The sequence below is a fragment of the Salmo salar genome, chromosome ssa21, assembly GCF_905237065.1.
Source record: "Salmo salar chromosome ssa21, Ssal_v3.1, whole genome shotgun sequence".
NCBI lineage: Eukaryota > Metazoa > Chordata > Actinopteri > Salmoniformes > Salmonidae > Salmo > Salmo salar.
Window position 1 is genome coordinate 35993343 of NC_059462.1, and position 27828 is coordinate 36021170.

The 27828-nt window shown below is 44.0% G+C and overlaps 2 protein-coding genes and 1 long non-coding RNA gene across 5 annotated transcripts in view; all 3 read left to right on the forward strand.

Moving 5' to 3' along the window:
* LOC106582274 (coiled-coil domain-containing protein 141) overlaps positions 1-3672 on the forward strand; it is a 56441-nt gene extending 52769 nt beyond the window's left edge. For all 3 annotated transcript variants that reach the window (XM_014165182.2, XM_014165181.2, XM_014165180.2), the window contains exons 24-26: positions 745-1078; positions 1295-2214; positions 2858-3672. In XM_014165182.2, the coding sequence (XP_014020657.2) occupies positions 745-1078; positions 1295-2214; positions 2858-3143 (1540 nt within the window). In that variant the 3' untranslated portion in view covers positions 3144-3672. The remainder of the gene's footprint in view (positions 1-744; positions 1079-1294; positions 2215-2857) is intronic.
* Positions 3673-5137: 1465 nt separating this feature from the next.
* On the forward strand, positions 5138-7315 carry LOC106582207 (uncharacterized). Its single transcript, XR_001323265.2, has 3 exons — positions 5138-6082; positions 6238-6366; positions 6728-7315. It is a non-coding gene; the product is annotated as an uncharacterized lncRNA (long non-coding RNA).
* Positions 7316-16077: 8762 nt separating this feature from the next.
* Positions 16078-27828, forward strand: part of LOC106582275 (titin) — a 186521-nt gene continuing 174770 nt past the window's right edge. Inside the window, exons 1-9 of the mRNA XM_014165183.2 lie at positions 16078-16290; positions 18664-18767; positions 19414-19617; positions 20559-20846; positions 22256-22329; positions 22463-22689; positions 23000-23282; positions 24886-25140; positions 25281-25397. Coding sequence (XP_014020658.2) covers positions 18677-18767; positions 19414-19617; positions 20559-20846; positions 22256-22329; positions 22463-22689; positions 23000-23282; positions 24886-25140; positions 25281-25397 — 1539 coding nt within the window. The 5' untranslated portion in view covers positions 16078-16290; positions 18664-18676. The remainder of the gene's footprint in view (positions 16291-18663; positions 18768-19413; positions 19618-20558; positions 20847-22255; positions 22330-22462; positions 22690-22999; positions 23283-24885; positions 25141-25280; positions 25398-27828) is intronic.

Genomic DNA, 27828 nt, shown 5'->3' on the forward strand with positions numbered 1-27828 from the left:
GAACAGTGCTTGTGCCCAAAGAAATAGACATGGCGGGAGAGTGGGATGTTCCTCAATGCTGGAAGGGGGAACCACTAGAGAACCCCTAGTCTAGACTAGACTATCTGTGTTGCTGCTGCCGACTGAGGAAGGGATGGAGTTGGGTCGGAGCGAGGGTCGTTGATGCAGCCGATCTACTCTCTTTCTGCCTCTGTTTTGCATGTATCAGCCAACCAGACCGAATATTGATGATGTTATTCAAATGTTATGCTTCTGTAGCAGTACTGTTGATATTTACTAACTAGGTAGCTTAAACGTTGACTGCATCTCAAGCCATGCATGTTTGGATACCGGGCTTGCGCAAGCTCTGTACAGACCAACAAGTGCAACCAACGGACAGGGTGAGGGTGTGGGAGTGGCGAACTTGATGACGTTGCGACAACTTGCAGGCAACAATGACAAAACTTTAGAAAAAATATAATACTTATACCACCACCCAAAAGGGCAGTTGGCGAGTGGGACGGCAAAGGGGCATGTGCTGGGCACAGGTTGACTCCTATCTGCGCACGTGCCTGCACACACACACACACACACACACACACACACACACACACACACACACACACAGATTCCTCTCCCCTTAACTTTTTTTTATTTTGTTGATGTTCTTTTTTGGTTTATTCTGTTTCTTTGGAACTATTATATAGAGACTTTGGCTCCATGATAACGCTCTATAAAACCCATGTATTATTATAATTATTATAGGTATCATACCCAGGAGTTGTGCTCGGAGACCAGCAGAGTGGAGACTATCACCAGCAGGTTGACAATGGAGAGAAAAGAGCAGCTGAGCACCTCTTTCTCATGTACACACACCTTCAACCTGTCCTGTTCACCGCTGGAGAGGGACAGGAAAGTCCATGCGCTCAACCAGGCAGGGATTAAGTCTCTGGTCACCCCTCCTCCTACTATTCCTCCTCCTCCTGCCTTCGCTTCGGCTCCCAGCTTCTCTGATATACAGAGAGAGTTCCAGAAGAAGGAGAGACAGGGCCCTGCTCAGAGGAACTTCCCTGGGTTTCATACTTCTAATACTGATCAGGTTGGTCTTCTTAAGTCCTCAAACAATTGGTTTCCCCTGTTGTTTTTCATTTCTTGAAGTCCTTGTTGTTTTTGACTGAGGTATTATCATGACTTATTATCATACTTCACTACTACTGAGGTTTTCTGTCCCAAGACCCCATAAATAAGGGATCTGTATGTGACATGCTTTTATTTTGACCTCTCTCTGATTGTTTATTTTTTCTAATCCTTACAGGGTGAGCCTTTCCCCCAAGATGCATCACTCCTGCTGACCCTCGCAGGTGGTCTGACGGAGGGGAACCTTCAGCGGCATAACCTCATGACAGAAGAGTCCCTGTCCAATGACGAATATGAGTGCACTTCCCCCGATGACATCTCCCTGCCCCCGCTTTCCGAGACCCCAGAGTCCAACATCGTCCTATCAGAGAATGACATGGACCTGGATGGTGTCTGTCTCAGCTCCCAGTCCCACACCATTCACATCAACCAGTACAGCCACCAGTTACACTCCACACATAATGATTACAGCAACAGCCAGAGCCAACAGAGGATCAGAGAGCAGACTTTAAGCTGTCCCTCTCCTACAGGGGGCCTCAACACCAAGTTCAGAGCAGAGTCCTCTTCTTTTGTCCACAGCCCCCTGACTGTCCCAGCACCAAGCCTGGTCTCAAACACACTCTCCAATATTCTGAAAAGCAGGGGCATCCCCAACCTTCCAAACGCCAACCTCCCAAATCTCCCACCGGTCGGCCCCCTAGGCCTAAACGAGTGCCACCAGACCGTATATTCCGTGCATGAGAGCTCTGTCACAGAGACGCAGGAGAATGTGCATGACCCTAGCACCATGATGGTTCGAGGAGCTGCCTTCCCCGCTGCTGCCGCCGCTAGCTCCCTTAACACGCACGGTACCCCCTCCCCATTAACCACCACAGCAGTCACACTCACAGACCAGGGCCAAGACCCAGACCTCTGCAACCCCACAGCCATCAGAGAAGAGATCAGGCTGCCTGGTACCAGTCGGTCCATGGGGAGCACCCTAGCAGGCCAGGGCCCTCCTCACTTCTCCAAACTACTGTCTAGTCCCACAGTTATGGAGGGGTTGCCTGTGACCCTGGAAGTGGAGGTCACTGGATTTCCAGAGCCTACTTTAACATGGTGGGTAGCTCATAGTCTTTAGTCATTCATTAACATAGAAGCTGTGTCTGAAATGGCATCTTATTCCCTATGTTGTGCACTACTTTTGACCAGAAGTAGTGCACTCTAAAGGGTATAGGTCATGGTGTCATTTCTGACACAGATGGATTATTGGTGCAAGTAGAAATGGAACAGTAAAACTTCATTATTTTAATAAAATCTGTATTATTTTTACTCTTCATAAGCATGAAAAGTCTGGTTACAGTAGTATTAACAGTCACCGCTTTATGTGTTGGGGATATTTTATTAATCAATTCCAAAAGGATCATTCAGGTGGAGAGGAAAGGGCATATTGAGAAATGATAAGATAGATTTGTAAACTGCATAAGTAGTGTTAAATCTGAATCCCAAGTCATGTTTTGTGTGGATAATATGTATTTATTTGACTAAAATCCTTTACTGTTGTTTGACTTATCTAACCTTTTGTTTTGATTCCTGTTTAATAACACAACTTTGATAACACGTTTGATCACTAATGGCACGTTCTAATTTTAAATAATCTAGTTGTTTTGATTGATTGTGCTTCAGCTCACCCTTTGATAAATAGGAATGTGATTTGTGTTTTTCTTGTTGTGATTGTGTGATAATTGACTTCTTGCTTTAGGTTCAAGAATGGAGAGAAACTGACCAATGATGAGCACATAGAACTGTCCCAAAAAGAAGGCAAACATGCATTGTTTATACAGAAAGTCACTGAGGCCGACGCAGGTCTCTATGTGTGCCGGGCCGTCAACTCAAGTGGCACCCTGTCCTCTAGCGCCGCCCTTCAGGTGAATGCAGGTAACAACAGATGTCCCGATCCTAACTGCCCTCTTCTCAAGCTGAACTGGCACACTTGTTTTGGCACTCTGTGTTTTCTCCTGTATCTCCTGTACCTACTGCTCTTATGAAGAAAGAAAAAAATATATTAAGCTTTTTACTGCCAGTACCTTTTCCACTCTCACTATAATGGGAAGTAGTGTTGACTTTGAACAGTAGTACACTGGATAACCCTAACTTCAACTGTATGGATGCATGCGGTGTCACCTCCAAACCTGGACACCACCACCACCCTATTACACCCAAAACCACCTGTGTGTATGAATGTCGGGTTCATTTATTTTGTAGATTTGTATTTCATCTCTGCATAAAAGTATTATCTCAATTAATTTATATCTCAGCTAAAGTCGGAATCTCCTTCGTATACTTTTGTCTAGAAAGTCAGTGCATTGAGTCTGTGCGTCCATGACTAAAATGGTCTCCAATTACAGAATCAAGGTATTCATTTACTAATAAAATTATAAAATCTGTAATTTAGCCAATTTCTCTTTTATTGTATTACGCCCATCCTAAACTTCAAAGTTCGGAGATTAGATGGTAAATTGTTTCAGCCAAATTACCTTATTAAATGTATTTTAAATAAAGTAATGCAGCTTCCGAGTCAAAAGTTTCATGAATTGTTTGTGCTCCCTCTACTACCATCTTGTTATATCATTTGTATGGTTCTACAGTTTAATGGTAATGTAAGATGCACATTTATAAAATGATCAGATCATTTTTGCCTGTTTTTGTATTTCACTTTATCACTTCACCAGTTAAAAACCCCATGTACCGGATAAAAAAACCAGTTAATTGGGTTTGCATCGCATTTTCAACTCTACTGATGATTTTGTCACAAAAATATATATAGCGTTATGTAACGAATGTGCCCACTCTGGTATTGGCACGTGCAGCTTAGCCAACAGCTCACAGATACAGTGCGTGTATAGCCTACACTACTGTTCAAAAGTTTGGGGTCACTTAGAAATGTCCTTGTTTTTGAAAGAAAAGCACAGTTTTGTCCATTAAAATAACATCAAATTGATCAGAAATACAGTGTAGACATTGTTAATGTTGTAAATGACTATTGTAGCTGGACATGGCTGATTTTTTTATGGAATAGCTACACAGGCGTACAGAGGCCCATTATTAGCAACCATCACTCCTGTGTTCCAATGGCACGTTGTTAGCTAATCCAAGTTTATCATTTTAAAAGGCTAATTGATCATTATAAAACCCTTTTGCAATTATGTTAGCACAGCTGAAAACTGTTGTTCTGATTGAGAAGCAATAAAACTGGCCTCCTTTAGACTAGTTGAGTATCTGGAGCGTCACCATTTTGGGGTTCGATTACAGGCTGAAAATGGCCAGAAACAAAACACTTTCTTCTGAAACTCGTTAGTCTATTCTTGTTCTGAGAAATTAAGGCTATTCCAAGCAAGAAAATGCCAAGAGACTGAAGCTCTCGTACAACACTGTGTACTACTCCCTTCACAGAACAGCGCAAACTGTCTCTAACCAGAATAGAAAGAGGAGTGGGAGGCCCTGGTGCACAACTGAGCAAAAGAACAAGTACATTAGATGTCTAGTTTGAGAAACAGACACCTCACAAGTCCTCAACTGGCTTCATTAAATGGTACCCGCAAAACACCAATCTCAACATCAACAGTGAAGAGGCGACTCCGGGACGCTGGCCTTCTAGGCAGAGTTGCAAAGAAAAAGCCAAATCTCAGATTGGCCAATAAAAAGAAAATATTCAAATGGGCAAAATAACACAGACACTGGACAGAGGAACTGCCTAGAAGGCCAGCATCCCAGAGTTGCCTCTTCACTGTTGACGTTGAGACTGGTGTTTTGCAGGTACTATGATCAGTTAGCCTTTTTAAAATGATAAACTTGGATTAGCTAACACAACATGCCATTGGAACACAGGCATGATGGTTGCTGATAATGGGCCTCTGTATGCCAATGTATATATTCCATCAAAAATCAGCCGTTTCCAGCTACAATAGTCATTTACAACATTAACAATGTCTACACTGTATTTCTGATCAATTTGATGTTATTTTAATGGACAAAAAATAGCTTTTCTTTAAAAAACAAGGACATTTCTAAGTGACCCCAAAGTTTTTAACGGTAGTGTACATGATAGGATTATTATGGACATTTTTATTTATCAAACGGCATGATCATGTCACCAGCATTTAAAGTTGACTGCTCTGCTGTTGTACTGTATGTTGTGGGGTAACACAATCTCTCAGGTCAAATTGTGGTTACCCAGGTTACACCTCTTCACTCCAATCCACCTCTCCACTCCACTAACTACTTCACTCCTCACACAGTGATGATAAGGCTGGCTCCCCTCCTGTTGTAGAGGGCTGAAATATTGCAGATACAGGCTTAAGATTGGTCTTTATCGGCAACAGATAGACGAGCCATGGGCTATTTTTGATAATATCACATAACATTTGAGAAGAAAAGCAGTTTGTTCTAATAAATAAATTGCTTTATATTTTATAATTGTACACATTTGTCTCCATTGGTAGACTGTTTCTTTCACCTTGCATACCAACTTATGATTTTCACAGGGGCGCAACATTCACTGGGGACCAGGGGAGGACATGACCCACCCACATTATGAAATTGCATTTTAGTCCCCCACCGTGATAGAAAACGAGGCAACGCTGTGCTTTAGGACAATGCGGACGCCTCCGAGCGTCGGGTAGGCTGTTTGGAGTGTTTATCCGACTCGATTAAAAAATCTATATAAAGTTATGTACCCCTCACTTCTAAAACCAACGTTGTGCCCCTGGATTTTGAAATATTATGCACAAGCTCATCTAATTTGATGAATACATCCTCCTGAACCTAATGGAACGAATCAAACAATGCGATAGAAAATAATGTAACTTGGTCTCCCCCAGTCTGTGGATCTACTCCTCAGTTCCTTTCAAAGCCAGAAGATAAGCATCTCCTGGTGGGAGAAGATCCCTTCCTGAAGTGTGTCATTGTAGCTTGTGGAGAAAGCAGGGTGAGTTGTCTAACATTACTTTAAATTGTCTACAATTAGGTGATAGATTTTTATTTTAGATATTTTAAGTTGCCACTATAGCTTGTGAAGAAAGCAGGGTGGTACAAGATTCTAAATAGATTAAAATAACAGTTACGTTTTTGTCTCCCTTGCAGATTCAAAGCCAAAGTGATACTCATGTCATCGTAAAGAAGAGTGCTATTGTGTCAGACGCTGGGAAGTATGTGTGAGATGCCAGATAGGAAGAGGGGAAGTCTGCTGTACTGCAGACGAGTTGGTCACTGGTAAATCCTTTTTTATTTTCAATTGTTTTATTTTTTGAGAATTCAAGTTAGTGTCATTACTGTGACACATGGATGTCATATGTATGGGTTTTTTATGTGTTAGAATGTCCTTATGTAGGTACTCATCAAAGTGTTACCCACATTCATCAATTAACCAATATCTTTGTTTAAATTGAGAAATTTGTATTGCAGTCAGGATCAACATTAAAAACAGTAACAACCATACAACAGATATACACAAGTTAAATAATGACATTCTGTAACATGTAACTGTCCATAGATTTGGTTCTGGGATGTATGACCCCTAAACTATCAATAACTGTCAAATTGAGATGTCACATTTATCTTTATTCTCCCGCAGAGCCAAGCCAAAGTGTTTCAAAGCCCAGGCAGTCGTCATGATCAACACACTGAAGATCCAGATGGGAAAACTGTACATGCATCCTCAACAAGTAAACAACATAAAAAGTCAAGAGGGACAGGAGGGAAATAGGGAGTCTGGGGACTTGAATAAAGTTATGTATACATTTTGTGGCAATTTGCCTATTGCATGTAGTCCCTTTGTTTGCAATTAAAGCCTTTTTGTGAATACTGTTCTGATGTATTGTCCAATACCTGAATGAATTATTGAAGATTATCTTTTGGAGTACTGTCAATTTCATTTTTTACATTTTGAAAAAAATTCTGTGAGTGAGCATTTTGATAATATATGAGATACAGACAAAAATGTTGATCGCCATGTTGCAGGAGACCTTTCCTGCAATGCAGGACATGTAAAACTTGTGGTGTATTTGAGGTTTAAAAAGGCTTCTGAAGTTTGTAATTTCCACAAATTTCAGAGTTGATTTTCCCTTATGAACAAAATGTATCAACCCTCACAAAAATGTTAATTGAATTATATTTCACATTTCCTGTTATAGCAAACTGACTCAAATTAAGATCATACATCTGTGTATTTTTTATTTAACTGGGCAAGTCAGTTAAGAACACATTCTTATTTACAATGACGGCCTACCCCAGCTAAACCTGGACGATGCTGGGCCAATTGTGCACCGCCCTATGGGACTCCCTCTCTATGGGAATCGAGCCAGTGTCACGTCCTGACCAGTAGAAGGGTTATTTGTTATTGTAGTTTGGTCAGGACGTGGCAGAGGGTATTTGTTTTATGTGGTTCGGGGTAGGGCGTTTGATTTATTATTTCCGGGTTTTTGGGTAATGTTCTATGTTTGTATTTCTATGTGGTCTCTGGTCTTTTGTATTTCTGTGTCTGGTTTATTGGGTTTGGACTCTCAATTGGAGTCAGGTGTTTTCTCGTTGCCTCTGATTGGGAGTCCTATATATGGGTATGTGTTTGGTTTAGTGTTTGTGGGAGATTGTTTCTTGTTTTGCCTGTGTGAGCATTACAAGACTGTTTTGTTGTTTGTGCGTTTCGTTTTGTTGTTTTTGGTGTTCTCTTTATTTAAAATAAATGATAAGATGAGCATCCACATTCCTGCTGCGTTTTGGTCCTCCATTCCAGACGACAACCGTTACAGAATCTCCCACCACAAGTGGACCAAGCAACGGAGTAAGGAGCAAGGGGAATTCAATATGGACTGGCGGGAGAAATGGACCTGGGAGGAAATTCTGGACTGGGCTGGACCTTGGCACCAGGCTGGGGAATACCATCGCCTACGGGAGGAAATCGAGGCAGCCAAGGCTGAGAGGCGGAGGTATGAGGCCTTGTACGCGCTGAGGGAGAAGCACGAGAGGCACCCCCAATATTGTTTTTTTTTGGGGGGGGCACACGGGTAGTTTGGCTGGGCCAAGGATGAGCCATAAGCCAGCTACCCGTGTTTATATGGAGGACCGTATGGAGTGGAGGGCGCCGAGTTTTGAAGAAGTGCGCACGATCTCGCCCATACGCACGCACAGTCCAGTGCGAGTTATTCCAGCCCCTCGCAGATGCCGTGCTAGAGTGGGCATCCAGCCTGGTAGGAGGATACCTGCACAGCGCGTCTGGTCACCGGTGCGCCTCCTAGGACCAGGCTACCCTACGCCCGCTCTACGCACAGCAACCATCAGGCCCCTGTACTAGCACCCCGCTCGTACAGGGCTACTAGTTCCATCCAGCCAGGACGGGTTGTGCAGGAGGTGAGATCAAGACCGCCTGTGCGCCTCCATGGCCCGGTGTTTCCTGTTCCTGTCTCTCGTGCGGACCCGGAAGTGCGAAACCCCAGGCTGATACCTCCAGTACCAGCACCACGCATCAGGCTTCCAGTGCATCAGCCCAGTCCGACTCGGCCTGTTCCCGCTCCCCGCACTAGCCCTGAGGTGCGTGTTCCCAGGCTGATACCTCCAGTACCAGCACCACGCATCAGGCTTCCAGTGCGTCAACCCAGTCCGACTCGTTCTGTTCCCGCTCCCCGCACTAGCCCTGAGGTGCGTGTCCCCAGACTAGCACATCCAGTACCACGCATCAGGCTTCCAGTGCGTCAGCCCAGCCTCGAGAGTTCGGAAATAGTGTACATTCCAGAGTATAAGGCAACAGTGTGCAGTCCGGAGTATGCGGCAACGGTGTGCAGTCCAGAGTATCCGGCAACGGTGTGCAGTCCAGAGTATCCGGCAACGGTGTGCAGTCCAGAGTATCCGGCAACGGTGTGCAGTCCAGAGTATCCGCAACGGTGTGCAGTCCAGAGTATCCGGCAACGGTGTGCAGTCCAGAGTATCCGGCAACGGTGTGCAGTCCAGAGTATCCGGCAACGGTGTGCAGTCCAGAGTATCCGGCAACGGTGTGCAGTCCAGAGTATCCGGCAACGGTGTGCAGTCCAGAGTATCCGGCAACGGTGTGCAGTCCAGAGTATCCGGCAACGGTGTGCAGTCCAGAGTATCCGGCAACGGTGTCTAGTCCGGAACCGAGGGAGTCTGCCTGCGACCCGGAACCGAAGGGGTCTGCCTGCGACCCGGAACCGAAGGGGTCTGCCTGCGACCCAGAACCAAAGGAGTCTATCAGCAACCCGGAACTAAGTAAGTCAGTTGACGATCTGGAACGAAAAATGATTAACTATGTATTTAATGAGTCTGCCTACAGTGTGGAAAGGAAGAGGTCTGCCTACGATCTGGAACAAGGGGAGTCTGCCTACGGCCCGAAACTAATCAAGTCTGTCTGCATTCTGGAGGACAGTAGGCCGGAGCCAGAACCACCTCCTGGATAGGTGGGTTGGGGAGGGGGGGTGTAGCACAAGTGCCGTCGGTGACGGCAGCCACCCTCCCTTCCCTCCCTTTAGTTTAGGGGGATTTTTGTTGTTGTTTTTTTTAAATGTTATGTGGTGCATCCAGGGTCTGCACCTTTAGGGGGGGGGGTACTGTCACGTCCTGACCAATAGAAGGGTTATTCGTTATTGTAGTTTGGTCAGGACGTGGCAGAGGGTATTTGTTTTATGTGGTTCGGGGTGGTGGTTTATTTAGTAGGGCGTTTGATTTATTATTTCTGGGTTTTTGGGTAATGTTCTATGTTTGTATTTCTATGTGGTCTCTGATCTTTTGTATTTCTGTGTCTGGTTTATTGGGGTTGGACTCTCAATTGGAGTCAGGTGTTTTCTCGTTGCCTCTGATTGGGAGTCCTATATATGGGTATGTGTTTGGTTTAGTGTTTGTGGGAGATTGTTTCTTGTTTTGCCTGTGTGAGACTTACAAGACTGTTTTGTTGTTTGTGCGTTTCGTTTTGTTGTTTTTGGTGTTCTCTTTATTTAAAATAAATGATAAGATGAGCATCCACATTCCTGCTGCGTTTTGGTCCTCCATTCCAGACGACAACCGTTACAGCCAGGGTGTCTGTAGTGCCCCCTCAAGCACTGAGATGCAGTGCCTTTGACTGCTGCGCCACTCAGGAGCCCATTCATTTGGAAAGTATTCAGACCCCTTGACTTTTTCCACATTTTGTTACGTTACAGATTTATTCTAAAATGTATTGATATAGTTTTTTTCTCTCTCATCAGTCTACACACACATCCCATAATGACAAAAGCAAAAACAGTTTTTTAGAATTTTTTGCTAATTTATCCCCCCAAAAATTAACGGAAATATCACATTTATATGTATTCAGACCCTTTACTCAGTACTTTGTTGAAGCGCCTTTGGCAGCGATTACAGCCTCAAGTCTTCTTGGGTATGACTCTACAAGCTTGGCACACTGGTATTTGGGGAGTTTATCCCATTCTTTTCTGCAGATCCTCTCAAGCTCTAAAAGGTTGACAGGGGAGTGTTGCTGCACAGCTATTTTCAGGTCTGTACAGAAATGTTTGATCAGGTTCAAGTCCGGGCTCTGGCTGGACCACTCAAGGACATTCAGAGACTTGTCCCGAAGCCACTCCTGCGTTCTCTTGGCTGTGTGCTTAGGGTCGTTGTCCTGTTGGCAGGTTTTCATCAAGGATCACTCTACTTTGCTCCGTTCATCTTTCCCTCGATCCTGACGAGTCTCCCAGTCCCTGCAGCTGAAAAACATCCCCACAGCATGAAGCTGCCACCACCATGCTTTCCCGTAGGGATAGTGCCAGGTTTCCTCCTGACGTGACTCTTGGCATTCAGGCCAGAGAATCTTGTTACTCATAGTCTGAGAGTCCTTTAGGTGCCTTTTGGCAAACTCCAAGTGGTCTGTCATGTGCCTTTTACTGAGGAGTGGCTTCCGTCTGGCCACTCCACCATAAAGGCCTGATTGTTGGAGTGCTGCAGAGATGGTTGTCCTTCTCGAAAGTTCTCCCATCTCCACAGAGGAGCTCTGTCAGAGTGACCACCAGGTTCTTGGTCACCTTCCTGACCAAGGCCTTTCTCCCCTGATTGCTCAGTTTGGTGGACAGCTTTAGGAAGAGTCTTGGTGGTTCCAAACTTCTTCAAATTAAGAATGATGGAGGCCACTGTGTACTTGGGGATGCTTGATACCCTTCCCCAGACCTGTGCCTCGACACAATCCTGTCCCGGAGCTCTACGGAAAATTCCTTTGACCTCATGGCTTGGTTTCTGTTCTGACATGCACTATAAACTGTGTACACAGGGGACAATGGGGTCAAATGGGAGACCTCTTTGGGGGGGGTGGAGACAAGCATAAGACAGGTGAAACAGATCAGGGCGTGTCAATACCCCCCCTCTAGGGACGCCACCTGCTGTCCTACCTGGGCACATACCTGGTTGACCGGGGTGCCGGCGGGTCCAGGATGTTCCTAGCGGGACCCAGCACCTCTCCTCCGGGGCATAATCCTCCCAGTCAACCAGGTACTGGAAACCTCTGCCCCGAGGTCAAACACTCAGGAGGCATCTCACCGTGGACGTCGGATGGCGGTCGATAAGACGGGGAGTGGGGGTGGGCCTGGAAACAGGGGACAAAGGGCTGTGAGACAAAGGTATAATCCTAGACAGATGAAAAGTAGGATGTATACGGATAGTACGGGGCAACAGAAGACTAACAGCAGAGGGGCTAAGGACTTTAGAAATGGGGAATGGACCAATAAAACGGGAAAGGTTTACGAGACTCCACCCGGAGGCGTAGATCCCACGTAGACAGCTATACCCTCTGCCCAAGACGATAGCGGGGAGCTGATTTCCAGTGGCTTGCTTCCATGTACGCCGACAGCGGCAGACGAACATCGGGGCAGAGTGTATGTTGACCTATTCCTCTTGCTCAAGGCACCGAAGAGTCATCTCCAGGTCCTGATTAACACACTACGACTGGCCATTGGATTGAGGATGAAACCCGGAGGACAGGCTGGCCAACGACCCAATGAGGGTGCAGAACGCCTTCCAGAATCGGGACGAGAACTGAGGACCATGACCGGAGACTATGTCGACAGGAAGTCCATGGATTCGGAAGACGTGCTGCACCATGAGCTGGGCTGTCTCCTTGGCTGAAGGTAACTTGGGGAGGGGTATGAAATGGGTGGCTATAGAAAACCTATCCACCACTGTAAGAATGGTGGTGTTGCCATCAGATGGAGAGGGACCAGTGACAAAGTCCAGGGATATATGGGACCAGGGGCGATGAGGAACAGGGAGTTGTTGAAGGAGGCCAGCCGGAGCTTGCCGTAGAGTCTTAATTTTGAGCACGCCGTGCATGCGGCGATGAATGCGGAGACATCAGAAACCATAGCGGGCCACCAAAAGCATTGTCGGAGGGTTCGGCGGGAGCCAGGATGGCAGGTTAGCTTAGAGGAATGAGCCCACTCCAGGACCGAGGACCGAGCCGGATCTGTGACGAACATCCGGTTAGCCCCCCCCGGGTTAAATTAAATCGTGTGAATAACAGAGCTCAATGGCCTAGAGTTGAGGTGCTTGGCGGTGTGGAGATATTCTTAATTCTTGGTCGGTCCACACCAAGAATGGATGTTCTGCCGCTTCAAGACAGTGCCTCCACTCCTCCAATGCCATTTTGACCACCAGAAGTTCCAGCTGGATTGAGACGATGGGACAGGAAGGCACAGGGATGCAGCTTTTGGTCCCGGGCAGACTGCTGGGACAGGACGGCCCCAACTCTAACGTCAGAAGCATTGACCTCTAGCACAAACTGACGGGACAGGTCCGGATAGATGTGGATGGGGGCTGTGGTGAACCGATGCTTCAGATCCAAAAACGCTTGGTAAGCAGCTGGGGACCACGTGAACAGAACCTTGGGAGAAGTGAGAGCTACGAGGGGGGAAGCCAGGGTGCTGTAAGTCCCGAAAGAAGTGGCGGTAGAAATGTGCAAACCCCAGAAAATGTTGCAGCTGCACTCTGGACATGGGTTGAGTCCAATCAACCACTTCTCTCACCTTGTCAGGATCCATTTGAATGTTCCCCGCTGTGATGACGTATCCTAGAAAGGAGATAGTGGAACGATGGAATTCACACTTCTCAGCCTTGACAAACAACTGGTTCTCCAGGAGGCGCTGCAGGACTTGTCAGACGTGGAGGACATGCTCCTGAACCGAACGGGAAAAGACAAGGATGTCGTCAAGGTAAACGAACACGAATCTGTTCAACATGTCACGGAGCACATCATTGACCAGAGCCTGGAACACTGTGGGAGCCTTGGTCAATCCGAATGTCATCACCAGATACCCGTAGTGCCTGCTGGCTATGTTAAAGGCTGTTTTCCATTCGTCTCCTTCCCGTATCTGAACAAGATGGTATGCGTTCCGAAGGTCCAACTTCGAAAATACAGTCGCCACCTGGAGAGGCTTGAACAACGCAGAGAGGAGTGGCAGCGGGTAACGTTTCTTTACCGTGATGTCATTGAGGCTCCGGTAGTCGATACACAGGCGGAGGGTTTTGTCCTTCCCCACAAAGAAGAACCCTGAGCCGGCAGGATGAAGGACGAATGCTCCCAGCAGCCAGAAAGCCCTCCATGGCCTTGGTCTCCGGACCAGACAGGGAATAGAGCCGCCCCCGAGGCGGTGTAGTACCAGGGAAGAGGTCAATGGCGCAATCATAGGGTCGATGTTTAGGAAGAGATGTGACGCAGGCCTTATTGAAAACCTCCCGGAGGCCTTGATACTCCGCGGGGATGATGGAGAGATCCAAGGCTTTACCCAAGCCCACGGGAGGACGTCCAGGGGCAGGCTGCGCCACCTAGAGGCAATGTGCATGGCAAAACAGGCTCCACCCCAGGATAGGACTCATAGCCCAGTCGATCAGGGGGTTGTGCCTCTGGAGCCATGACAATCCCAAAACCACAGGTGCATGAGGAGATTCAATGAGCAGAGACTGCATGGACTCACTGTGATTCCCTGACACTCTCAGATTGATAGGAATGGTGCTGTGATTGATCCTGCCAATAGAGCACCCGTTCACTGCTCTGGCGTACATGGGGACGGAGAGAGATTGTGTGGAGAGCCCCAGTTCCAACACCAGGGCAGTGTCCAAAATTTCTTGAGTCCAGGATCACCGGAAAGATTTAGACCGGTCACCCCACAACAGGATAGCATGGAGAGGAGTACGAGTAAAGGGAGATGGGAGACTCCCTGTATGGCCCACTAGCGTACTTGTACTGTACCTACTGATGGGCCTGGGTATTTTATTGGACAGGTGGATATGTAATGTCCCGAAGTTCCACAATACAGACAGCTTTCAGAGCTCAGTCTATGTGAACGTTCCTCAGGGGATAATATAGACTTGCCCAGTTGCATGGGCCCCGGAGGAGACGAATCGACAGTCCTCGATGATTCCCGAGGGAACTCGGGTAACTTCGGATTCTCTCAGGAGTGTAGGCGTCGGGGACTTCCGGGAGTCGAGGTCCATGGGTATCTCGTCTTTAAACCTCTCCGATAATCCATGATGGAAGGTGTCGAATAGGGAAGTCAGCCACTCTACGGGAATCCTGACACAGTTTCCTGAGCCGCCACTCTCCCGTACATCGGAGAATCGAACACCTTCCTTACATCCTCCACGAACGCCTCCAGATTATGGCACACGGCGGTTTGTTGTTCCCACACCGTCGTAGCCCAGGTGAGCGCCCTCCCAGACAGCGTTTTAAGGTACGCTGTCTTCAAGCGATCCGAAGGACACTAACAGGGCTGCAGCTCAAAGATGAGGGAGCACTGGGAGAGAAACGCCTGGCATGTTTCAGGATCCCCAGTGTAGGGCTCCGGAGGAGGTAGGTGGGGTTCTCGGAGAGCTGGATTAGGAAGGGGAGAAGCACCGCTTGTAATGAGGTTACTGAGAGTATGGGGGGGTACCGTTGTGGCTTGCTGCCTATTAGATAGTCCGCAGAATTGCTCCAGTAAGGTGTGGAATGTTTGGTCATGTTGTCCTGCCACGGTGTGGAATCTTTCCATAAGGTTCCGTAGCATCTCCTCACGTCTTCTAATGGTGGCTCCTTGTGAGGAGACAGTGTTGCAGAGCTAGTCAGAGTCTGCTGAGTCAGTCATGGCCAGTTCGTACTACCACGACTCAGGATATGACCCAGATGCAGACACAGGAGGCGGATAGTACAATTCTCAAAATATTTATTTTGCAAGGGGACAGGCTAGGGCAGGTCGAGGGCAGGCAGAGGTCAGTAATCAAGGGCAGAGTCAATGAGGTACAGGGTCTGGAGAATTATGTAAGAAAGGTATTTCTGTTTTCTATTTTTAATACATTTGCAAATATCTAAAAACCTGTTTTTGCTTTGTCATTATGGGTGAGTAGATTGATGAGGATTTTTTTATTTAATACATTTTAGAATAAGGCTGTACAGACTATTATACATCTTTGTATATAAAGACAGGAAAACGTACAAGTACTAACATACTAACACAAGTATTTAGCAGCCATATGTAAACAATGCCCCTGTTCCTCTAATGGCATAATTTGTTCCAGTCTTGCTGCGTAGGTGATGGGGGTAGCCCAGGATCTGAGTGACAAGCAAAGCCACGCTTTCCATTTGGTCAATAAATTAATGGCAGGTACTTTTACATTTTAGAACAGAACTTGACATAGTGGTAGCATTTGGGAATATGAAAGATTGTCCTTCTTCAAGAAGACAGTAATTCAAAGCTAAATGTTTTGTGTCAAAAGAAAGGCAGATGAACCCAAGCAGTGACAACAGTGCCTGGACAATGTTAAGTAAAGTGAGTGACAGGTGTGAGCTTGCATAATATGGCTTCCCATCTCCCATCAGCCCCTCTGAGTGGCAGACCAATAAGGAGAGTGGATGCACTGATGATGCTGATTTGCCCAGTGGTATAAAAAGTAACACAACCATATTGTCACTTCTGAGCAGTTGGAGCATTCCCAGCCTTGCCTCGGGTGTAGGGATTGCATAAGGAAAAAAAACAAAACTACACAGCTACACTGTGTGGTTTTGTTTTTTGGGGTTTCTTTGAGGCTAAACTGTTCTCACATTGGATTTTCTGACAACATTTCTGGATAAGGAGATTTCTGATGAGATAAAACTCCTGGGCTTCCCCCAATCAAATCCAGGCACTCTTGTGGATACAAGTAAGTCATTGTAGTTCATTAAACCTTGACCTATACTAATGTAGCTCAGTTGGTAGAGCATGGCACTTGCAATGCCAGGGTTGTGGGTTTGATTCCCACGGGGGCCAGTATTTAAAAAATGTAATAAAATGTATGCACTCTACTGTAAGTCGCTCTGGATAAGAGCGTCTGCTAAATGACTAAAATGTAAATGTAAAAAAAGTTAATATCGTGTTATCTGTATATACTAATTCCCAAAGAATAACGTGACAATTGGTGATATCCACCTAATTGGAGACACGTGTCTCAAAATATATTATGGGAATCATTTAACATTAAGAATGTTTTATTTTAAATACATACCTTATTAAGAACTAACGCTTTTAATTTTCAAGGTTTTTTCTATATGGTGCAATGATTTGAGAAGCTCCCAGAATAGCCCGTATAAGCGTTAGAGTGGTGTCCCAGCTGCGGAGCAATGTCTTTTTAAGGGAATCAGCAGCAGGGCTATCAGTTGCACCTCCAGTTATGTGTCACATGGTGACTGTCAATCAAGCCTGGTACCGAGTATTTTTAGAGCGTTCCAATTTGTGTTACATGGCTCATCAAAAGTTTACAGTTTTGGATAGTTTTCATACAATATTAACGATGTGATGAAGGCTATAATTGATTAAGGCAATGCCTTAGTTAATTGTTGCGCCAATGTAAACTCTCTGAACAGTATATACTGTGGCCATTGTTTAATGATATTTCCTGCTATTGAGATCAATAAAAGAACTGTGGAGATTTCTCGAGGTGAAGTTTTTCAAAGTTATACTTTCTGAAGTGATATTCTGTATATCCGGATCAAGAATAACTGTTCTCTGCTAGCTTCATTGATGTTCCATTCTATGGAAGTTGTGATATTGTGTTTCATTAAGGCTCCCAGGCTGCATCACATTGGCCGTGATTGGGACTCCCATAGGGACCAGCGTCGTCTGGGTTTGGCCGTCAATGTAAATAAGAATGTGTTCTTAACTGACTTGCCTAGTTAAATAAAGGTCAAATAAAAAAATGTAAAGGCCTAAGGAATCTATATTTGATGTGCGTTGTATCTAAGGATGAAGGGTAATGTGATACTATAGTGCTTAATGGCTCATATGTTTGGGTTGAATAATGTATGTCAATAAATTATCGATTCTAGGCCTGTACTGGATTGAACAGGCCTACTAAATTGAAGCTGTTCTATCTATAGGCCTAAACAAGTTCTTAAAATATTAAGCTTTAAATTTGCAGTGTTTTGTACATTGTTGGAAATGACAGTCTTTATAAATTCATGACTGGTTTATTAATACTTGATTCCAAAACCTCATGTTGATATGTTATCCAGCTGCTATTTAAAGATGACTTGGTGGATTATGTTGTATCTGTAACTGGAACGGCAATGGCAGACATTTTAGGACTTAAACATCGGCCCAGTCAAGGGATATGTGTTGTATAGGCCTAGTGTAACTGTAGGCCTAACAGCTGACGTCAAGGGATATGTTCTGTTCAGTTTGAGTTATAAATAATCTATTACACACCTATTAGTTACATTGAGTAACACTTGCCTTACCCTTAGTACAGTGTACATACAGTGTAACATTGAGTAATTACAGTACTTGTTACACTGTACTTACAGGAATACTTGCACAGTAATAAGGTCACTGTATTACCTTAACTTGAAATATATCAACATTAATTTAACTGGAAATCATTACACATTGATGTAAGGCCAGTTGGCCATCTGTTATTTATGTGTGTGTGTGAAGCACAGATCTCCTGAGTGGTAGCTAGCTAGCTTCCAGTTGTTACTGTCTTCTCTGTGAGCTGTCACACGGAGCTGTGGCCCTGGTGTTTGGCCTAACACCCAGATCTCATGGTTCCTCTGATAGCTCAAGTGACAGTAAGCCAGGTGCTGGATATGACACAAGTGATTAGACACTCATTGGCTAATAATACATGCTGGGTTCATTTGATGTATAGGTTTTATTTGTATATGTAAAAGATGTAAAAGAAAGGTAGACTCTTCATTGGTTTGGTGATGTGACACAAGTGACATAACACTCTCATATAAGAATTGAGTTCAAATGTATTTGCCATAACTACTGTAAAATATATCAAAGAAAGGTAGATTGTTCTGATTAAACCTAGTCCTGGAATCAAAGCCCTTTCGATGGAGAATCTCTATTGACAATGCTTTTCAGTCATGGATTAGGCTTAGTCTGTGTCTGTGAAACCTGCCCTCAGTGGCTAAGTTTAAATGTATATGTGTGCTTTGTTCAGGGATTTTACCATTCAACTATTGTAAAAGATTTATAAGGTAGATTTATGGTGTGTGAGTGATTTGGTGATGTGCTTTGTTGTGTTTCTTAGGGTGCCGTCCACAATGTCAACACAGGCACCAACATTTACACAGCCTCTGCAAAGCGGTGTGGCACTAGAGGGTAGTGCTGCAACGTTTGAGGCTCAAGTTAGTGGTAAGGAGATCTCTTATGTTCTTCAACTGTACCTCATGAATATAGCTGAATGTCCAAACATACAGTACCAGACAAAAGTTTGGACACGCCTACTCATTCAAGTGTTTTTTATTTTATTTTATTTTTTACTATTTTCTACATTGTAGAATAATAGTGAAGACATCAAAACTATGAAATAACAGATATGGAATCACAATCCAAATATATTTTATATTTGAGATTCTTCAAAGTAGCCACCCTTTGCCTTGATGACAGCTTTGCACACTCTAGGCATTAGAAAATAATAAAAATAAAGAAAAACCCTTGAATGAGTAGGTGTGTCCAAACTTTTGACTGGTACTGTAGATGCAGTCAATGTGTTGAATCATTGATGTAAAACCGCAGATATAAAGCCTTTGCACAGCAACATTTTATCAAGTCTTCAACCAAGAAATAAGTACCCTATTAATGGATTGGATTCCCAGACACAGGCTTAATCTGTGCCTGGGAAGCCGGCCCTATGTGATATTGCAGGCCTTTTGTTGTTCCTGAGAGAAAATGTCTCAGCTTTCCTCTGAATTGTAACGGCTTGTTCAAAATCATCACCAAATTCATCACCATCATCAACTCTGCTCAGTGCTGACTAGAATGTTGACTTGAACTAAAGGTAATCCAGTTCCTGAGGTGAGCTGGTTCCGTGATGGCCAGGTTCTTTCCGCTGCCGCTCTGCCCGGCGCACAGATCTCGTTCAGCGATGGCCGCGCTGTTCTGATGATCCCTGCTGTGACAGCCGCACACAGTGGAACATTTTCTGTGAGAGCCACCAATGGTGCTGGACAAGCCACTAGCACCGCTGAACTTCTTGTTACAGGTGAGAGAACCAGAGTATTGTGTTATGTTGGGTTTTTTTGCCAGCATATGCACTGTGGTTTCTCCTAATGGTTACTAATGGTAACTGCACTCGGGTAAAACATTGAACGTTTGTGTCTAATCTTCTGCAAAAATCAGGGGCCTTTCAGGGCCTCTTGCTTGGGCCACTTGATAAAACAGTGGTGTTGTTTGAGGTTGTTCTAGCTAGCCAATGCTTTGGCTTGCAGTTTTAGACAGTGTCCTGCATCATTCTAAGAGTAATCATGGCTGCAAACATGAAGGGCAGCCAAAGATGGCATAGTATTCATTATTAATAAAGCTCTTAAAAGCAGCCTGTCCAATTGAAGTGACTGAGCATCAGTACTGTAGGCCTTCATTGCTCGCTACTTTACAGAATTGTTCAATTAACAGCACTCATTTGCAATGATGAGAGTGGTAGCTGCCATGTTGTTTACATTTTACACATCCAATATTGAATCGGGAAACTGTTGTTTGCCACTTACTATTTTACACAAAGCGAATGTATGTTCAATCACCTTTAAAGTAAAACAATACAGTAGGTGTTATAATTGACCACCCTGTCTACTGCTACCACTGACCCCGGGCTTAGGAGCAAATGTAACGTCCGACAATTTGGATTAAAATCTATATTGCGATCCAAACATCTTCCGTAGAGAGCTTTACCCTGCATGGTGAATGGTAAGTAGATAGATGTACGTTTCCTATTTTAAAAGTGACTGATATAAGTGGTCTCTGGGTAGGCCGAATGAAAATTAAGACAAATAGTGTTACAATTTCCCCTGGTCTCCACCAGTTGTATTTGCCCCCGGTCTACCCTAGCCAATGGACATCTATGGTGCTGCTCACTTCCACCACTTAATTGTTTTTTTTTTTACATCACATTTTTTTAAACTTCTTTTTCCATTAAATGTATTATTACAGCGGAGACCTCGCAGCCCAACTTTATTCAGAGACTTCAGAGTATGACCGTGAGACAAGGAAGCCAAGTGAGACTGGATGTTCGTGTTGCAGGAATCCCTACACCTGTGGTAAAGTTCTACAGAGAGGGAGCTGAGATACAGAGCTCTGCTGACTTTCAGATTGTTCAAGAAGGAGACCTTTACAGTTTGTTGATTGCCGAAGCCTTCCCAGAAGATTCTGGAACTTACTCTGTAAATGCTTCAAACAGCAGCGGACGGGCTACCTCCACTGCTGAACTGCTGGTTCAAGGTGAGATAAAGTTGATCCAGTTGATTTGTGGTGTGTGATTATGGGCAACATGTTCTGTCCTCAAATTTGCCGTGCTCCAACCATATCGCCTGCGACACATTTTAGCGTGTTTTGGGCTTTTGGAAATCTGCCATTGTAACAGCCTTCTCTGGGTTACAAGATAATTCCTGTTTCAATTGTTTAATTGTGCATTTCCTTGCTGTTTTTTGGACAGAAAATATAATTAATCTAGCCTAGAGAGGTGACTACCTACACTGTAAGGCATTTTTAACTCAAAAACTTCTAGTGAGTTGAAGTCAGTCATTATTACTTAAAATGTTTATGTGGTACAGACTCAAAACTAAATGAGAAGTCACATCAACTCTATTTTTTAAGTTTACTTTTTCCCCAGCATGCCCCACCCGAATGTAGATTTTTAGGAATTGTTTTTAATATCTGTGTATTTGCATGTATATTGAGTGATTGATAAATCTCATGCTACACAAAGATAAATAACATAAATTTTTCTAAACTAATACTACAATTGTTATTTTTTTGTTGTTTTTACCTGTTACTGAAATGGTTGTTCCATATGAAATGGCTTATGTAGTCCCCTCACACTGTTCCTAACCCAGGCTGTCATTATGATACAAATATCAACTGTTGGATATTCTAACTCTGGCTGGATTCCAATAGGAATTACACATCACTTTGCAAACCAGCATAATGTGACTTGCAGGTAGGGTTGCGAAATTCAGCTAAATATTCAGGTTTTCCAGAAATCCCAGTTGGAAGATTCCTGGAAATCCTTCAGGACATTTTGGGAAAGTTACCAGAATTTTGCAACCCTACTTGCAGGCCTGATGTTGCCAGTAATCCATGACTTTCAGGCACCTGTATTAGGGTAAAGCTAGGTCTCAAAATAAGGCCTCATGAAATATGTAATGTATTGTCATAGAGAACTTATTATAATGATGACGACATGTGCCTATTAACTCATTTTGTAAAGGCTGCAGGACTGAACATGAATAATTCTGTCACTAACAAACACATTAATGGGTGGTAACTCTACAATTCACTCGAAAAGGCAAGGCACACTGGGAAATTATATTGGAGGTGTGGCTTAGTGGGTGAATTCCATTTTTTTTTTTCAAACTGATACAACTCAAATCTGGAACCCCTTCAGGGTCAGAGTGACTCTATCAATTTGATTAATGACTACAAAAATAACTAAGTAACTGTAAATATATTAAGTAGGCCTTCAATGAGCCAATGCATTGAAACTGAATGGAAACTGTGATAGGCTCAATGAGCCCGTGGGCAGTGAATTCCATATTGCATGTAGCCTAAACTGAATTTCATTTACAACTTGTTGTCATCATGTTCAATAATTTGACGGAAAATTCATCTTTATATTTGTTTCTGTCTAGGGGAAGAAGCTGTGCCTGCCAAGAAGTCTAAAACTGTTTTGTCAGCCTCCTCTCAGACCAGAGTTGAGACAAGGGTAAATAGACATGAATAGACATAAATAGACATGAATAGACATAAATAGACATTACATTTTTATCTCTGTCTGTCTGTTGACGCTATCTATCAGTCAGATAAAACACTAACCTTTTATGTTGTTTTATTTTCAGAGTATGGAGGCTCATTTTGAATCCTCATCCTCATCCATGCAAATGCGTGTTGAAGGTGGTGTAGTGAGCCACCAAGCACACATGACCCCACCACGTGTGCCTCCAAAGCCAACCTCAAACTCCAAGTCCCCAACACCACCATCTCTTGCAGCCAGGATTGCAGGGAGACGTCATCAGTCACCATCACCTGTGAGACATGTCAAGGTGCCCACACCGGCCCCTTTTAGGTAAAACACTTTATATCAATCCTACATAAAATAAAGTGTTTCATTGAATGCAACAATATCCCACAAAATACAGACAGGTAGTTTACGTCAATCTCTATAGGGAATAAGACCATGGGTATCATGTTATTTTATAATACAGAAATGACCAGGTATTTAGGCTCCCTAGAAATTACCTTATAAAACAGTAGTTACATAATAAACATATTACTTACTTATTTGTCTATTAACACTACAAAACACAATTTTGGTAATATACGAATAACATACATTTTTAAATGTTTGATATTTTCTCTCTCTTTGTTTAACACAGGCCTGTATCCCCCTCATCAAGACTGTCTGGGTCCCCAATCAGACCAGTTAAATCCCCATTGACCACACGCAAAAAGGTAGCCCGTGGTGCTGATGTCCCCCCACCATGGAAGCAGGGAGACTTGGTGGAAGGTTCCAGCAGCTATTCCAGCAGCATGACTTCTAGTGCCACCCATGCCCAGGCTTCCATGTCTGCCACCCATGTTCACATGGAGCAGCACTGGGAGGGCTCTTATGGATCGCAAACGACTGGTGCCGCTGTATCTGGTGTCGCTGTGAAAGAGGTAAGGAAATTCCTATTTCATAGGAGCCCCTCTCTCAACTCTCTCTGTGGCAGAGACATCTTGAGGCTGATTGGTGTATGTGCATGAGCATTCATAAGGTAAGATTGTGAACGGCTTTGATTCGCTGATTAGCTTTCTTTTTGAGGAAATGGGCCTAAATCAGTTCAAATATCCTGTCCAATGAATATTTGACTTCCTGGATGTATTTTTGGATCTAACATGGCTTAGGCTCGGGTGTCTGAATTTAGAAAGTAATGCCTCATCCCTCTAGAGATGTGATGATTGTAGCTATTTAAGATTGCATCTATTATCAATAAGGTGATAGTGACATATATGAATGCAGCAATTATCAATAAAACTGATAATGACTTTGATTGGATCCTAACGGTACTAATGTATGCTAGGAGGCACAGCATGAGGTGGATGATAAAAACATTGCTGTAGCTACTGTGGTAGCAGCTGTGGACCAAGCTCGCAGCCGCAAGTCTGCTGGTTTTACACCAGACCCGGTGCCAGAGGCGGTGCCAGAGCTGGTGGTGCAGCCCAGTACAGAGACAAAGCACCTCTAGCACCTCCTCCACTGTGGTGTTAATGTCCACAACAAGGGAACAGGTAGTTCATTCATTAAAAAAGTACAACCCTGTCGTCCTTCCCTTCACTTCCATTATATTTATTTATTTCCCTTTCTTCTGTCACCATACCCCACATCGGTATACCCCACTCACACTTAACAACATTATCCCTGATAAACATAGACAGTTTTCCATTTTAAATTGGTGTCATTTCCCCGTACCCACATATTTGACCTCACAACCATCTGTGATTTTGTAACATTCCATATGGTTTATTTTTCACATTCCCTTTGGTGTGTTGTTGAGCTCTCCTGTAATGTTGATATGTGTTATTAATATTATCATTATTTATACACCTAATATACTGTAGAACTATCCTGCCCCTGGCCAGTTCATAATATAGATCATGCCAGACTCTATAGCTGTTGAATCAGCTATAGAAACACACACTGATGACGCTGTGGTACAGTACAGAGAAATAGAAATCTCTACTTTCACATGTATGATGACAACCAAGGAGCAGGAAGCTTTAAGATAGCACTTACTGTATTGTTTTGTTTACTCCTCTGAGCACTTTCCCAAATCGTTCACATCAACTATACAGTATGTTGGCACTATTTAAGTTGAAGTCACTGCATGAACCCATTTTTTCTGCACTTAAGGCAGTGATTTAGGTACGTATTTTGAACATACCGATTAGAAGAGGAAAATTCAGTCTCAAATCTGTTTAGCACGTGTCCGAGTGCACACAAGTCTGTTGAGCAGATCCTTGGTAATTCTATTGTGCACCTGCATGATTCATTTTCAATATTACACAACCTACTCAAACTAACACGATTCCATGCTTTAATGATGACATGTTATTACCAGGTAATGCACATCAAGACTTGTTTTATATACAGGGGTGTGGAGTTTGTCCAGAGTGTTTATAATCAGAATGTGAATCTGTTTGCTGTTGAAGTGACTGCTGCCATGGATGATGTGTATGCTATCTATGTGCTAGATGACATTGATTGCTTGTTGTCTCAAAGGTTGAGGGTGGGAAAAAAGCAGAGGCAAAGGCTACAGTTGTTGCTGCTGTTGACCAAGCACGTGTTCGGAAGCCAATGCATGGAGAGAAGGGTCATGCTGAAGAGGAAACTTATGAATCTGATTTAAAACAGCAGTCAATGCTGTCTACCACTGAGCAACAAGTCACAGTGAAAACTGAGGCTGTGCATATACCAATGATACCACCAATGGCAATTCAAACAACAACTGATGACCAGAGTATTCATGTAACCCAGGTTTGCTATCTTTTTATTATGAAAAGATGCTTATTGCCAAGTTTTCTCCGAAAACTTAATATTCAATGTCCTGCTTGTTATTCTAATTTCTGCATTGAGTTTATTGTCCTCACTCTATCACACTCTGTTGGTTACTTTAGATACGAAGAAGTACAGAAACTACTATCGCCCACATGGATGCTGCCCCTGCGCCATCCCCAATTCCACATTTCACAGTTTCAGAAGTTACTGTTCCTAAACCTGACCCTAGCTATGAGGTAAGCATAGGTCAAATCAGGCAAGCAGTGGTCCACAATTGTTGTAGTGCTTCAGTTAGTATACAGTGCATTCAGAAAGTTTAGACTTTTTCCACATTTTGTTTCGTTATAGCCTTATTCTAAAATGTATTAAATTGTTTTTTCCCCATCATCAATCTACACACAATACCCCATAATAACAAAGCAAAAACAAGTTTTTAGACATTTTAGCAAATTTATACAAAATAAACAACTGAAATATCACATTTACATAAGTATTCAGACCCTTTACTAAGTACTTTGTTGAAACGCATTTGGCAGCGATTACAGCCTTGTCTTCTTGGGTATGACGCTACACGCTTGGCACACCTGTATTTGGGGAGTTTCTCCCATTCTTCTCTGCAGATCCTCTCAAGCTCTGCCAGGTTGGATGGGGTCTCTACATTTTCAGGTCTCTACAGAGATGTTCGATCGATTTCGAGTCCGGGCTCTATCTGGGCCACCCAAGTTCATTCAGAGAGTTGTCCCGAAGCCACACCTGCGTCGTCTTGGCTGTGTGCTAAGGGTCGTTGTCCTGTTGGAAGGTAAACCTTCGCCCCATTCTGAGGTCCTGAGCGCTCTGGAACAGGTTTTCATCAAGGATCTCTCTGTACTTTGCTCCCTTCATCTTTCCCTCGATCCTGACTAGTCTCCCAGTCCCTGCCGCTGAAATAAAGTTGTGGCCAAAAGTTTTGAGAATGACACAAATATTAATTTACACAAAGTCTGCTGCCTCAGTTTGTATGACGGCAATTTGCATATACTCCAGAATGTTATGAAGAGTGATCAGATGAATTGCAATTAATTGCAAAGTCCCTCTTTGCCATTCAAATGAACTGAATCTCCAAAAAACATTTCCACTGCATTTCAGCCCTGCCTCCAAAGGACCAGCTGACATCATGTCAGTAATTTTCTCATTAACACAGGTGTGAGTGTTAACGAGGACAAGGCTGGAGATCACTCTGTCATGCTGATTGAGTTCGAATAACAGACTGAAAGCTTCAAAAGGAGGGTGGTGCTTGGAATCATTGTTCTTCCTCTGTCAACCATGGTTACCTGCAAGGAAACACTTGCCGTCATCATTGCTTTGCACAAAAAGGGCTTCACAGGCAAGGATATTGCTGCCAGTAAGATTGCACCTAAATCAACCATTTATCGGATCATCAAGAACTTCAAGGAGAGCGGTCCAGAAAGTCCAGCAAGCGCTATAACCGTCTCCTAAAGTTGATTCAGCTGCGGGATCGAGGCACCACAAGTACAGAGCTTGCTCAGGAATGGCAGCAGGCAGGTGTGAGTGCATCTGCACGCACAGTGAGGCGAATACTTTTGGAGGATGGCCTGGTGTCAAGAAGGGCAGCAAAGAAGCCACTTCTCTCCAGGAAAAACATCAGGGACAGACTGATATTCTGCAAAAGGTACAGGGATTGGACTGCTGACGACTGGGGTAAAGTCATTTTCTCTGGGGCATCCGGAAAAAAAGCTTGTCCGGAGAAGACAAGGTGAGCACTACCATCAGTCCTGTGTCATGCCAACAGTAAAGCATCCTGAGACCATTCATGTGTGGGGTTGCTTCTCAGCCAAGGGAGTGGGCTCACTCACAATTTTGCCTAAGAACACAGCCATGAATAAAGAATGGTACCAACACATCCTCAGCAATTTCAGTTTGGTGACGAACAATGCCTTTCCAGCATGATGGAGCACCTTGCCATAAGGCAAAAGTGATAACTAAGTGGCTTGGAGAACAAAACATCAATATTTTGGGTCCATGGCCAGGAAACTCCCCAGACCTTAATCCCATTGAGAACTTGTGGTCAATCCTCAAGAGGCGGGTGGACAAACAAAAACCCACAAATTCTGACAAACTCCAAGCATTGATTATGCAAGAAAGGGCTGCCATCAGTCAGGATGTGGCCCAGAAGTTAATTGACAGAATTCCTAGGCGGATTGCAGAGGTCTTGAGAAAGAAGGGTCAACACAGCAAATATTGACTCTTTGCATCAACTTCATATAATTGTCAATAAAAGCCTTTGACACTTATGAAATGCTTGTAATTATACTTCAGTATTCCATAGTAACATCTGACAGAAATATCTAAAGACACTGAAGCAGCAAACTTTGTGGAAATGAATATTTGTGTCATTCTCAAAACTTTTGGCCACGACTGTACATCCCCACAACATGTTGCTGCCACCACCACGCTTCACCGTAGGGATGGTGCCAGGTTTCCCCCGGACGTGACGCTTGGCATTCAGGCCAAAGTGTTCAATCTTGGTTTCATCAGAACAGAGAATATTTTTTCTCATGGTCTGAGAGTCTTTAGGGACCTTTTGGCAAACTCCAAGGGGGCTGTCATGTGTTTTTTACTGAGGAGTGTCTTCTGTCTGGCCACTCGACCATAAAGACCTGATTGTTG